The 12,646-nt window shown below is 52.1% G+C and overlaps 1 protein-coding gene across 5 annotated transcripts in view; it reads left to right on the forward strand.

Annotated features, from left to right (window-relative positions):
- Nucleotides 1-12,646, forward strand: part of LOC146209940 (uncharacterized) — a 65,796-nt gene that overhangs the window by 13,129 nt on the left and 40,021 nt on the right. For 2 of the 5 annotated variants that reach the window (XM_084605364.1, XM_084605378.1), the window contains exons 2-3: nt 8,213-8,287; nt 8,747-9,312. In XM_084605364.1, coding sequence (XP_084461490.1) covers nt 8,213-8,287; nt 8,747-9,312 — 641 coding nt within the window. The remainder of the gene's footprint in view (nt 1-8,212; nt 8,288-8,746; nt 9,313-12,646) is intronic. The other 3 variants (XM_084605371.1, XM_084605391.1, XM_084605385.1) reach the window with 3 other exon arrangements.

A 12,646-nucleotide genomic window follows, 5' to 3' on the forward strand; every position in this document is an offset into this window, starting at 1 on the left:
GATGGCGAGGCCCCATGCGTTAGCATGCACCAACTTTTGTTAGCTTTTGGTTGTTCAGTAGTACGCTTTTCCTCAACCATCATAATCGTCAACCTTTTGTCACACTGAGTGAGTTTGGTCACGCTTTTTTTTTTTTTCTCTCTAGGGCAGCAAAAGAAAGTGTTGTTTGTTCTGCCTCTGCATGGATAAGTGATCATAAAAGCCTCTTTCAAGTATAATAATGACATTTGTCATCCTTACCGTTATTCGAGCCACTACGAGGAGGCATAATTCAGCCGTGCTTTTTTTATTGCCTTTATTTCATAAGAACTTCAGGCTGGCCGATTTTTGAGCTGGTTTACATGCACTACATGTAATTATAAAAAGTTCAGATTGAGTGCATTAATATACCCAAGTACATAGGACTGAATTTTCAAAGCATCATTTATCTGTAGAATCCCCCAAAAACTCTCGGGTGGGTCTGATGTGAAGATCAGCGTGGACCATTTTGCGCGCCCTGAATGAACGGTATACCGAGGTGATCTTCCACAGCTAGGAACCGAATTTTATGGGGGTTAACAGGAAAAAAATTGGTGCGAAGATTGCTGAAGGACATCCCAAAAGAAAACCCTCTCCCAACACTATAGTAACATGTCTCGGGCTAATTCATCCCCCTTCGTTCTGTTTCCCAGGCAGAACCGCTACATGCAATTAAAACATGCATGCATTCCTTTTGCACATTCATTGTGTCCCGAAGCGTGAAATGACCGGTGCACAGGTACAGGCAAATCTATTTCTATGTTATTGATCAAATATCAATCGGGTACATAAAAACCATGTTGCTTGAATAATATGTCGAAAATAACTGCGCGTTCCACCAGCAACATGACAAAAGGTTGGCACAACGAACATTGGCAAAGCTCTTGCCGAACGTAATTAACTGTACATAGAAAAGGACCCTTTACATCTCGTAAGAATAAGAAACGGTTAACTTCACACTAAAGTGCAACAAAGACAATCTATGCCGCGATAAGGGTTAGGTTCGTCTTGCTTTCTCGTAACTTGAAGCCCAGATAAAAACTGCAAAGACCCTGTGTATGTTTTGCACATTTATCCTTGAACAGTGCAAAATCTTTATATCATATACCACACTTTGCTGCAAAAAAAAAATAAAAAAGATAAAGGTTTCATTTGGTCGCACGAGCGACACATTGCTATTTGATACAAACTAAATAAATTTAAGTTCTTGCGAGAACACGCCCGTATAAAAATTCTCTCTCTCTCACATATATATATAGTGACGTTTACGGCGCTCGACTACTGTGCCCACGGACACGGGATCGAATCCCGGCCGTTTGTCGGTGCAGGCGAAAAGCTAGGCGTCCGTGTGCTGTTCGATGTTATTCTAGAGCCCGCACTACGGCGTCTTTCGTAGCCTGATTCGCTTTGGGGCGTTAAACCTCGCAGACCAAATTAGCACTTCAACTGGTGAAATGCTTTCAGCCATCACTGCGATGATGCGCAGGAATTATGTAAGCATTCGTTCAAGTTCGTAACTAGCGCGCTGTCCGCAGGTGTTGCTCCGGTAGATGCGGGCCGAAGTGCGTGGAAACGGGGTGCTAGCAGTTGCTATCATTTTCCTCCCTATATCCTAATGTTTTAGATTGTTTCTGCATTACCAATTATGTCACTTCTCTGCTTTTAAGCCACCAAGCTTCCAGTCGTTTTTTGCTAGTTTCCACCGCCGGTTTATTCAACCGGCCACTGGTATCTCTAAACCCCAGAGCTTCAGGAACAGTGATTGCGCCTGCATCAACTTCCGGGTAGATACCATTACGTTCGAGTATAATATGATCAATTTTGTTTCACTGGTGTTACCACATACAGCATATGCGTCATCTTCACTGTTAAATTTCTTTTTGTAGCTGCGTGTTCTAAGGCACCCTTATCTAGCTTCAAAAAGTAGGGCGCTGCCTCTTGAGTTATCAAAGACAGCAAAGCAAGTTCGACTCCCCGCCTTGTTTGTTTGGCTGGGTAAGACGTATTGTGCAATCTAAGCAGCGATACTGAGAGAATCGCGCCTCCGATTGCGACTCCGCCAATGGTCCGAGAGTGCGACTTGCTTTCGTTTTGTTGTGAACGGAGCACTTTCAACTTTTTGAATTCGTGCTATTTGGGGTGCTCTAGGAATGCCTTGAACAGTGAGTTTGGAGCTTTTCGTTTACAGGAATTTCGGCACGTGGGCATGTTACTTTGTTTCGGACCCATCGAAATTGCGCTCGCGACCTCGTTTTATCCTCGCGGCCTTTAACCGGACGTGCAGGGGGTGCGGTCATGAACTGCGGTCTTCAGCGCCGAGTTTGCCCTCGTCAGCGTCTCTCTGCGCAGGCTGCACTGGTGGTTTCGATAAAAAATAAACCGAGAAAAAAATAAAAACAAAGCTGTTCCGCGTACTCGTGACGGTGGCGGTTGTCGCTCGACGTGCCTTCCCCCTAAGTGCGGTTTCTTCTCGCTGGCTCGCGGCCCACAGCTGGCTTTTTTTTTTCGACGACGCTATAGAAAATGACGTCTGCCGCCTGACGCACGTGAAGGCGCGTCTGTCGTCACATGCTCTTTCCATCTCCCACTGGAACGAGGAAGCGAGCGGTGAGAGAGAGAGGCCCGATTACCGCATCACTCGGCGCGTATGCTACGTCGGCCGCACCTGCGGCTCTGGACTCCGACGCTGCAGTTTGCTGGGTGTCGGGCTCCGAGGGGCGTTGGGCCGAGGTTCACAGGCGCTCTTCTTGCTGCTTTGGGTGGTTTTCGACTTGTTCGCACGAACAGGGAAGGCCACGCACGGTTGGGGGAGAGAGGTTCTGCGCCGATTGTACCTAGGCGCTGGCCAGCGGTACCCTGCGTAGCGCTTGTGTGTATAGTGGGACCAGGTCGTTCGGGCCGGGACGCGCGTAGTGGCATATTTTTCCACACGCTTGTCTATGGTTGTGCTACTGTAATAGTTGGATGCTTTGGAGTTGGACCGGCACGCAGCGTTCCTCTTTTGCACAGGGGCGAATATTTTTTAATTGGGCGTGGTGATGCTGGACGTAGCCAGCTTTTTCGCATCCGAATTCGTATTTTTGTGCGCAAAGGCAAGAAATTAGAACAATCGGCTTCGCGGACGCCTTCCCGCAAAGACTGTGCTAACAAGCGTGCCCCATCCAGGTGCGGCTTTTGAGAGTCACCCGAGGTTGGCAGGGGTCCATGAACCCTTGTAGAGAAAGTCGGGATGTCTACGGTCCTGCGCAGCTCCCTGTCGCCCGAGAGGTCGAAGGGCAGTCATCCCTACTTCTTAGAAAAAAGTGCGACGCTCCCGGCTTCAGCCTGTCGCTGGGCCATCACGCGGGGAGGGGCGGGTGAATGCGAGCCAACGCGTATGGCCAGGTCACCGACCTAAAGCCTTCAAGGTTTTGCGTCGGGGCTTCAGCAGCAACCTCTTCGCCAGTTCCATCCCTCCGATGTTCATCATCATCAGCCTGACTATACCCACTGCAGGACGAAGGCCTCTCCCATATTTCTCCAATTAACCCGGTTCTGTGCTAGCTGCATCCAGTTGACCCCTGCGAACTTCTTAACCTCATCCGCCCTCCTAACTTTCTGCCGCCCCCTGCTACGCTTTCCTTCCCTTGGAATCCAGTTTGTTACCCTAAGCGACCATCGGTTATCCTCTCTTCGCACTACATGTCCTGCCCATGCCCATTTCTTCTTCTTAATTTCCACTAGAATGTCAGTAACTTGAGTTATTACTCTCATCCGCTCTGCACGCTTCCTATCTCTTAATGTTACCCCTACCATTTTTCGTTCCATAGCCCTCTGGGTTGTCCTCAACTTAAGTAGAACCCTCTTGGTTAGCCTCCACGTTGCAGCCCCACAGGTTTCAGCTCCGAGGTTCACTGCCTGGTAAGTGAGGGTCCAAGAATGAGAACCGGTAAAAAGGACGAAGGGCCGATCAGACCTTAATTGCGCACGACCTTCGTTTGCTGTTTTGCACGCCACTTAGCAATTTTCCGTAGGAATAAAATTACGTGGTCGAAAGGTTTTGACCACGTGGAATTGAAAAGTGAGATGGGAATCGAACCATTCGATTACGTTCAGATACGCAGACAACGGAGTGGGGCTCTGTCTGTGTCGCGATAATTGGGCTTATTTGAGTAGCTGACGACTATTAATATGTGCCCCGCCGGGGTGTCGCAGTGGTTACGGCACTTTACAATTCCCATGGGCGCGGGACTGAATCCCGGCCTCGGCGGCTGCTTTTCGATGGAGGCGAAAAGCTAGGCGCTCGTGAGCTGTGCGATGTCAGTGCACGTTAAGGAAACCCAGGTGGTTGAAACTTGCGGAGTCCTCCACTACGGCGTCTCTCATAGCCTGAGTCGCTTTGGGACGTTCAACCCCACAAACCAAAGTGTTAGTATGCATGTGTCTGAGCTTATGGAGGCACTGATGGGATGCGCACGAAACAAGGACAGGTCGCTATTCTAATGCAGTATTGAAAATGCGTTATCTCTCCAGTCTTCGCTTTCAGAAACCCTTCGTCCTTCTCCCACTGCCGACAACCCCCAAAGCACCCCTCTGACGATGCCCCCCTCCTTGGAACGAACATTGGAGATGGGTTGGGGAAGAAGAAGAGGGCGGGGGTCGTGCTACGTTCTCTTGTTGTTTGTGTTGGTTCGTTTGTTTGCGAGGGCCGCTCGCGGAGGAGATGAGGAACGTTGGGAGCGCCCATTCGTGCGGCTGTTTGATGGCGTGGTGTCCATGTCACACTTATGAAAGCGGCAGCTACTTTTCAAAAGGCGCTTTAATCCAATGTTCAAGAAATTCGAATTCTATATAATTGACATTTTTTAACACACACAGTTCTGTTCCCAAGCAAAAGTGTTCGCAAAGCGAGTTGTTTGTAATTTTAAATTGCGATGAGAAGCAAGGAAAAAATAAAAAGACCCTGCTAAGAACACGTTTTTTTTTTTTTTTTTTTTTCCCCGAAAAGAGCTAAATCTGGGGTGAAGTTCAGCTGCAATTTTTAATTTGCTCGAAGATGTTCAAAGCTGTCGCTTATAACCTTCCAATGTGTTGCTGTAGATAAGAAGAAAAAAAAGTTGCCGTTTGCTTTGTTTATGCAAGTTGGATTTGGCTCTTTTCGAAACACAAATAAAGGAACCTGTTATATTGGCCTCAAAATTGCAGTGGACAGTGCAGAGAAGATTAGACAAAAACCTCGGGCTTTGCTATTTTTTTTTTTGTCCAGCAGTATCTGAAAAAAAAGAAAAGAAGCGTGCCGGGAGGCTTAAGACACCTGTAGTAGCCGCATGACACTACGCATTTAGTCGGTTGCTGTTCTCGACGTAGCAAAAACTGTTGCTCAAGCATAGAAATTGTCCCCCTCAAGCGCCCTCCAGTAGCAAAAAAAAAAGAAAGATGGAAACGCGCACAAGCTCGTCGCCACCATTGACTTTTGTGGGGTTCTTAACGTGCGCTGACATCGCACGGGGCTCATTTCGTTTCGCCTCCCTCATAATAAAGCGACCGATCCCAGCGGAGCGCGCACTGAGCCACCGCGGCAGAGCGAATGCCGTTTGAGGTGCCTGCGTAGCAGTATTGTGCTTTAGGTTGACTGCTTTTCGAAACGCCTGTCAGGCAAAGAAACTCTTGTAGCTTCTTAATGTATCGAGCACTGTTGCTCCTGGCAATGGTGGTGATTACTTGTGTCTAGAAATTTTCCTCGTTTACTGTTCTCAATATGAGAAGTTTCCCAAACACGTACGACCATTACTTGCACCTTTTCCGTTTCCACTGCGAGAGTGTTTATAGCGTGCCCTAGTGGCGTCGCGAAAATTGTCCTGAAGGTCCAGCCTTCTCACTGCGTCGTGTGGAGCTCGGCCTGTACAGTTATTTAGTTTTCACGCCTTCGATTGAGACATTATATGGCTCGCCTTACAGACATCATTCCTGAGGAGCATGCAAACGGGGGGTATTACGGGCACTGTGATGTTGCAGTGATTAGGGCGCTCGGCTTCTGCGCCCAAGGATGCGGAATCGAATCCCGGCCGTGGCGGCCGCTTTTCGATGGAGGGCGTGCTGTGCACGTTCAAGAACCCCGGCTGGTCGAAATTTCGGAGTCCTTCACTACGGCGTCTCTCATAGGCTGAGCCGCTTTGGGACGTTAAACTCCACAATCCAAGTAATAAAAATCAACAATACGCCGCTCTGTGTTGGCGAATTCTTGCCTGTCGGTGAGGCGCATATTTTTCTGCGTGCAGAAATTGACTTGTGGCGCAGTGCAGTGAGACCTACGAATTTCGCCAATTGCTGCACAAAGCCGGAGACCGCTGAACATGCGTTCGTAGAGTTTCGGGATGGGGTTTTCTTTTACGATGTTCTACAGCGAACATCCTGGTAGCAGCGCTGCGTTTACACATTAGGTGCACTGGTTCCAGCGGGCTTAACGTGGACCACCACCACAGGTGACTGGCCGCAGTCACTCATCGAGCAGTCCGCAATCTGTTCCAATTATGTAAATGGGATGGTTTCGTGTCTTCGATCGTGAAGTTAGTTGCTCGCGCCGTCTGGCTTGATCGGCGGCTATTTACGCACTTTCTGTCCGTCGCTCTCGGGGCATACTTTTTGATTTGGCATCGCCATCTTTTCGCCACGAGCGGCACGGGTCGTGAAGGAATATTGGTGACAGCTCGTACTGCAACGAAGCTTGCTTTATTCCGACCAGGCTGGCCGGCGTGACAGCGCCGTGAATGCTGACACATTTCCACGGCCCTGCTGACATGCATATTTTATTCGTCGCGGGTTTTTGGCTGGTTCTCAATTCCTTGTTCCGGGCGGGGCCTACACCGAACAACTAACCGCAGACGCTAACCCCTGCAGTCTTCAGCTCGCGCTGTAACCTGTCTACCCTCAGCAGCCCTCCGAGCGGGTCTATGCGCAGGTTTTGGGTGGAAGGAGGGTATCTTTCGACTGCCAGCTCTCACGGCGCCAGCGTTCTGCTGCTTCCCCCCTCGGGACCTCCGCCTTATTGATCGACGTTTCCCCCTCGCCGTGTTACGAGCGGTAGCCTCCTTTCCAGTTTCATTTTCCTCTCCCCCACCAGCGCTGTACAAGCACCACCGCCACTTCCATTTCGAAACTCGCCTTTTGCATCCCGGCTGAAGGGGGAAGGCCCAACGTTTTCGCAAGAAGCCGCCTCTGCAGGCTGTCCCCTTTTGCCTCGGCACTTGTGCACCCTCACCCCTCTTTGTTTCGTGCGGAGACGCCCTCCCCCGTCGCCGTTCGAGCCCAGTCTCTCGCCTTTCTCCGGCCGCTCGGGAGCCCCGGCCTACGGTTTAATCGGCTGCCATTAAAATGGCCTACGGGCAGGGTACGTGCTTTTGGCGCTCGCCTTTCGCGTGCGCGCCGCTCACGTCCATCTTGGCGTGCGCAGCACACGGCGGTCGCAGCCGGTGGTCGGGATTCGCGGGCAGAAAGAAGGGGGAGGGAAGTGCTATTCCCGAATCGCGCAAGCGCGCGCGCGTCCTGCCTGGCATCAGGATTTCGAATGTCCCTTCTCCTTTCGCGCCGTACTTGGGGGATGACGGGAAAGGAGGGGAGAGCATCGAGGCGTCGTCTTGCCGCCCCTCCCAGGCGGAGTGATTCTCGCGTCCATCCCTCTCCGCCAGAGGAGAAGCCGTGCGACGACGCGTGCAGGACGACGTGCCGCTACTGTCCGCGTGAGCTGTGCTTTGAAGCTGCTTGTGCGACTCTCGCGTGACGGACACGCCTCCTTGCGTTGGCGACACCGATTTCTTGTAGTTAGTCCAAGAGCGCTTGCTTGCCATGTTGCTTGGTAAGTGGCCGCTGCTTCGCTTACGGTATCCAGTGTAATCCCTCTTTCCCCCACCTATTATTTTTTAGTGCGTAACTTTGGGAAATGAGCGTTGTTGGAATGCACGTGCCCCGCTTGTTCTCGCTCTAGAAGTTTGGGTGAGCCTGCTTCAGTGTCGCCGTGTGGCAGGAGGCTGCTCTAGGGTCTGCTGGCTCGAGACTTAGCCGGGGGACGGGGCCTCGTGCAGACTCCTGCCGACGGCGTCTCTTGGTGGTGGTGGCATTGTGTAATGTGTGCTGTGTTTGATCATCATGATGGAGGGCTGCCCACTCAGTGGCCATGTGCGTGCTTTTCTCCTGCAACCCTGCTGTGTTTGTCACCCAGCCGGAAGTCGTGGAAAGTACTTTGGGCAGCAGCTTGATGATTGGCGGCAGAACAGCGAGCTATACTCGAAAAAAGGTGAATAGGGGCTGCCCAGCTGCCTTTCTCTTCTGTTGCTCCTTCTTTTCCAGTGCCTGTGTACCTACCCTTCCTCCTCCGTGCGTGATAGCTCGCTCATGCCGCCACCCCACTGAGAGGACAGCTTGTTTTGACTTGCCAACTGTGGGGCGCTTCTACTCCTGTAGCTTGTTTGTTTGTTCTGCCAGGTCAGCATTAGCGCAACTCGCCAATTTAGGAAACTAGAGCAAGAGATGGGTGGTGGTGCACGCTTGTTGATCGCTGCTCTGTGCATTAACGCCAGTTTTGCTTGTCATTACCAGTTGGAAGTTAGTGTGTCGTTTCCATGCTTCGCTAGTGAGCTGTGGTCTTCCTAAGTGATAGCATCACGGTGTCGGTGCACGAATGCTCATAGCGCTAATTAAAGGATGAGCCGATCACCGATGCCTTCCTTCGGCGCCCTGCCGGGGTTCTGTGCAGCAGACTACGACTACCACCACGCGATGGCCCAGCACGCGGCCGTGGTTTCGGCCGCGGGCGGGGGCCAGCTGCACCCGGCCATGGCGCAGCTTCCCATGCTGCCCACTGGGCTGAACCTGTCGATGGGCTCGGCGGCCAACATGGCCGCAAACATGGCCGCCGCCGCGGGGCTCCAGATGTCGCAGCTGACGGCGAGCGCTAACTCCACCTCGTCTTCGTCCGGAGGCGGGGGAGGGGGCGGCGGTGGCGGCGGGGGTTCGTCGGCGGCAGCGCTGCACCACCATCACCATCATCACCACCAGCACCTGCAGCACCAGCACGGCAACGCTCCGGCGGCCCACCAGCAGGCGCTGCACCATCAGCACCAGCACCACCACCACGTGGGCTACATGGGCCACATGGGCGCCGGCGCTGCCGTGGTGGGACCGGGGGGCAAGCTCAAGCACAAGAAGCCCAAGGTGAACAAGGACGGTGTGCCGGCCCCTAAGCGCGCCACCACGGCCTACATCACTTTTACCCAGTGGTACCGGGAAGAGATGAAGAAGTCGGGCAGGCAGATACCGCGGGTGAGTGCTTCGGTTTTTGCAAAACTGCTCCTTCATGCTTGAGGTGCATGCCTGTAGTCAGCACAAGTATGTGGTCGTAAAATTAATGTGGAACCATAATGCATACTGAAAAAATTAGTGCGGAGACGCGAGGCTAAAGCACAATGACAAGTGCTAAAGAGGAATCATAATGGTCTAGACATTGGCACTGGTTTGGCATTCACCAGGACGTGCAATCTAGCAATGCTAGCAATTATAAGTTTGGATGATTGTTTCTGCAGAACCTCGGGATTCTCTGGGCAGGCAGATGTGATGGGTTCCTAAAGATAAAAGCATTGTGACAAAACTATAACAGTGTGTTAGCCGGTGAACTTTTCTAAGCTTCTGTTTGGCCTTATTCTTTTAATTACTTACTCGGTACCTTTCTAAGCTCCTGTTTTGCCTTATTTTTTAATTACTTGGCACTTTGTGCCATAAAGCTCAATATGAGCCCATTCATCATTTCCCGAGCAACGTTGACAAAAGTCTGCTGCTTGCAGCCAGTGGCGTCTCCCATGAACTTGGGAGGAAGTTTGCAGGCTGTGAAAGGCGAAAGCCAAGTGACTCCTGCCAACTGCAGCAGCTGCCTGTGGGACTGCATTAGTCCACCTGCATTCATTAGCTGGCAGCAGCATTGATTTAAGAGCAACCAAGGTACAAGGGGCCTTGTTACGCACAGCTGCTTTTGCCTCCTGTTCGCAAACGTGTGTGTTGGCTGACAAGCACTTGCTCACCCAAAGAAGTTGGTGTCTAATTGTTGCAGAGCTTTAACATTTAATCAGTCCTCTGAAGTCCTAACGAATAGGGAAATGAAATATTGCGTGTTAAGGTTGTGTGCGTTGCTAGCCTGAAATGAAAAAAAAAAAAAAAAGCTTATGTCCCCTTCTTACTTTCGGCTGAGAAATTGTACAAGTCACCTATTCACCACAGTTTGTACTTTGCATGCTCTGTGCCCAGTAATACAGCCTTTGGCTTTGCAGTGCATTATGGGCCCGAATTTCGTGTCGCGAGGGGCCATTAAAAAAGTGCGCACGCGTAATAGTCAAACCACGTTCTTTGAACCCTCTTGAGGCAGCAGAAAAGCGGCGTTTCCAGTTTTCGTCGCCTTCAGAGGTGGCATTCGCGCGATCCGTCTCCCCTAGCATGGCCTCAGCTCAAGAATGCAGTGCAGAGGTGCCCAAGTAATGATTGGTCGAGTTCGTTGCCCTCCCGCTGCACCGAGGTTGTTCGTGTGACGAAACTCCGCGCACATAGTAACTCCAGCACCACGGACCATAAATTGTTTCAGCTAGGAGATGTTCGCACTACTACACGATAAAACAAAACATTCCCCTCCGCTAGAGCAGTTTCAGTATCCGATAAACGAGGCCGTTTCCCCAAAGTTAGTAACTTCTTTTTGCGGCCGAGTTTTCAAATCTTGCCACTTGCTAAGTTACAGTAGCCGACCATGACGGGTTATTCAATGTTGCTCCGCTCTTGCGTGTGACAGGCGCACTTCTTTCTCCTTTCATAACTGGTTCTCTTCGTGGCCTAAATGTCGAAAACTAATTTTCAGCCCTGGTTGAAAATAACCCTAACGTTCGTTGTTTTTGCAAACTTTCATAGTAGCGTGGTTTTTTGGGCTTGTTGGTACATGATTCCAATACACTATAGCGCAGCAAAAGACGAGGACACAAGAGACGAGAGACGAACACCACGAGCACTAACTTCTAACCACCTCTGCTTCTCCCGCGTTGCTATGGCTGTCGCATTGGGTGCGTTCCCTCGTAGGGAAGACAAAAACTCACGGATTCCCCCATCTCCCGTTTTTCTTGTCCTTTTCCAGGTTCAGTTGTTTCTAGACCAGTGCAGCGCACGCATTTCAGTCACGGCGTTTCTTATTCCAGACGGTGGTGAAAGCGCCCACGGAGTCTGCGCTGAAGCCCTGCACTTTAATCCATAACTCAGATGCGCCGCGTGCCTCTTTCGGGCCACTTGTACCTGCGTCAGGTGTACATTCGTCCCTCCCCGTAGATCCGCACCGCATTCCTTCGGCAAGGACGGTCTTGGACAATTGGCCGCCCCCGTGGCGGCTGAATGAGCGGCGCGCGCCTTCTTCCCAGGGGTTCTGCTAAGGGCGGGAAAGATCTCGTGCCACTACGGCCGGTAGTAGTAGTAACAACAGCAGTGGCCTCTGGCAAGCGAGCGCGCTTCGCTGCGGCGGCTGGCCGGCCGGACGCTTGGCGGGTGCATGGTCCGCGCTTGTAGGAGGAGGGGGTTTCGCAGCTTCGTCCGCGGCGAAGACTGCGCACTTTTATTTTTTGTTTTGCTTTTATTTTGGCTTGCCTGGCCATGCTCCGCTTCAACCGGCTTGGTTGGCTCGGCACCGTTTCTTTTTCTTTCCTCGCGTTGCTCGGCGGGTTCCCTCCGTCTGCGTTCCTCCTCCTCCTCTGGCGATTCCCGGGAGTTTCCTTTGTTCGGAAGGCGCGACTTCCGCGAGCGGGAGAGGAGGCAAGAAAACCTGCTGCCGAGTCTCTTCTGCGAGGAGCGTGGTGGCGCCCTCTCTGCTTCTTGTTTTTGCTCGCTGCACCTTAATTTTCGCCCCCTTCTGCTGGCGACCGTCTGACCTTGGAAGAGGCGCTCTCCTCCCCGGTGTTGCTCGTGGGAACTGCACCCTCTACCCAAGCGCATGCATGACCGTCCGGCTGTGTGGTCACTCGATATCGTGGGTGCGAAAGGGGGCCACGAAGCGCTCATCGAACTCTTGATTGCGCGTAATGTAGGGGCCGGATTTCTGTTTGGTGGCTTATCGAGCACCGATCGGTGACCGAGCGTGTCGTCGATTTCGTCGCGTGCGCCACTGGTCCGTTTCCGTCGCCGCGGGGGGATGTGCCGTCGCGACAGATCGGCGGCCATCGATATGCACGCGCGCGCAGCGTGAGCCTGTTTGTGGCGCTTCTCCTTTTGTTGCTCGCTTCCGACCGTAGTCGAAGCGGCGTTAATGAGACGGAAAACGAGCGGTTGTTCCCGCTGCGGCTCGCGCAGTGAATGCCGTCGGAGCAGCATCGCGCATGATATGCGAGAGCTGCTCCTGTTGAAAGCAGGCCGAAGAAACGCTTGCTACCAGATCGAGGCGCGTAAACTCTGAGCGGAGGTCGTTTGTCCACCAAACGACCAGTGCGAGACCTGACGCGCCTAGGTCGGGATGCGGTCAGTCGATGCGCGATCCTCCCAGCGGTTTTGAAGATGTGTAGAATATAGTTCGTAAGTCGCCTGGCGTCTTCTTTCTCGCTGTTTTTGAGCGAGACGTGCCTGCCCCACTCGGCTGCGTCCTTTC

Source organism: Amblyomma maculatum, chromosome 1 (genome assembly GCF_055883805.1).
Source record: "Amblyomma maculatum isolate TAMU_Amacu chromosome 1, ASM5588380v1, whole genome shotgun sequence".
NCBI classification, from domain to species: domain Eukaryota; kingdom Metazoa; phylum Arthropoda; class Arachnida; order Ixodida; family Ixodidae; genus Amblyomma; species Amblyomma maculatum.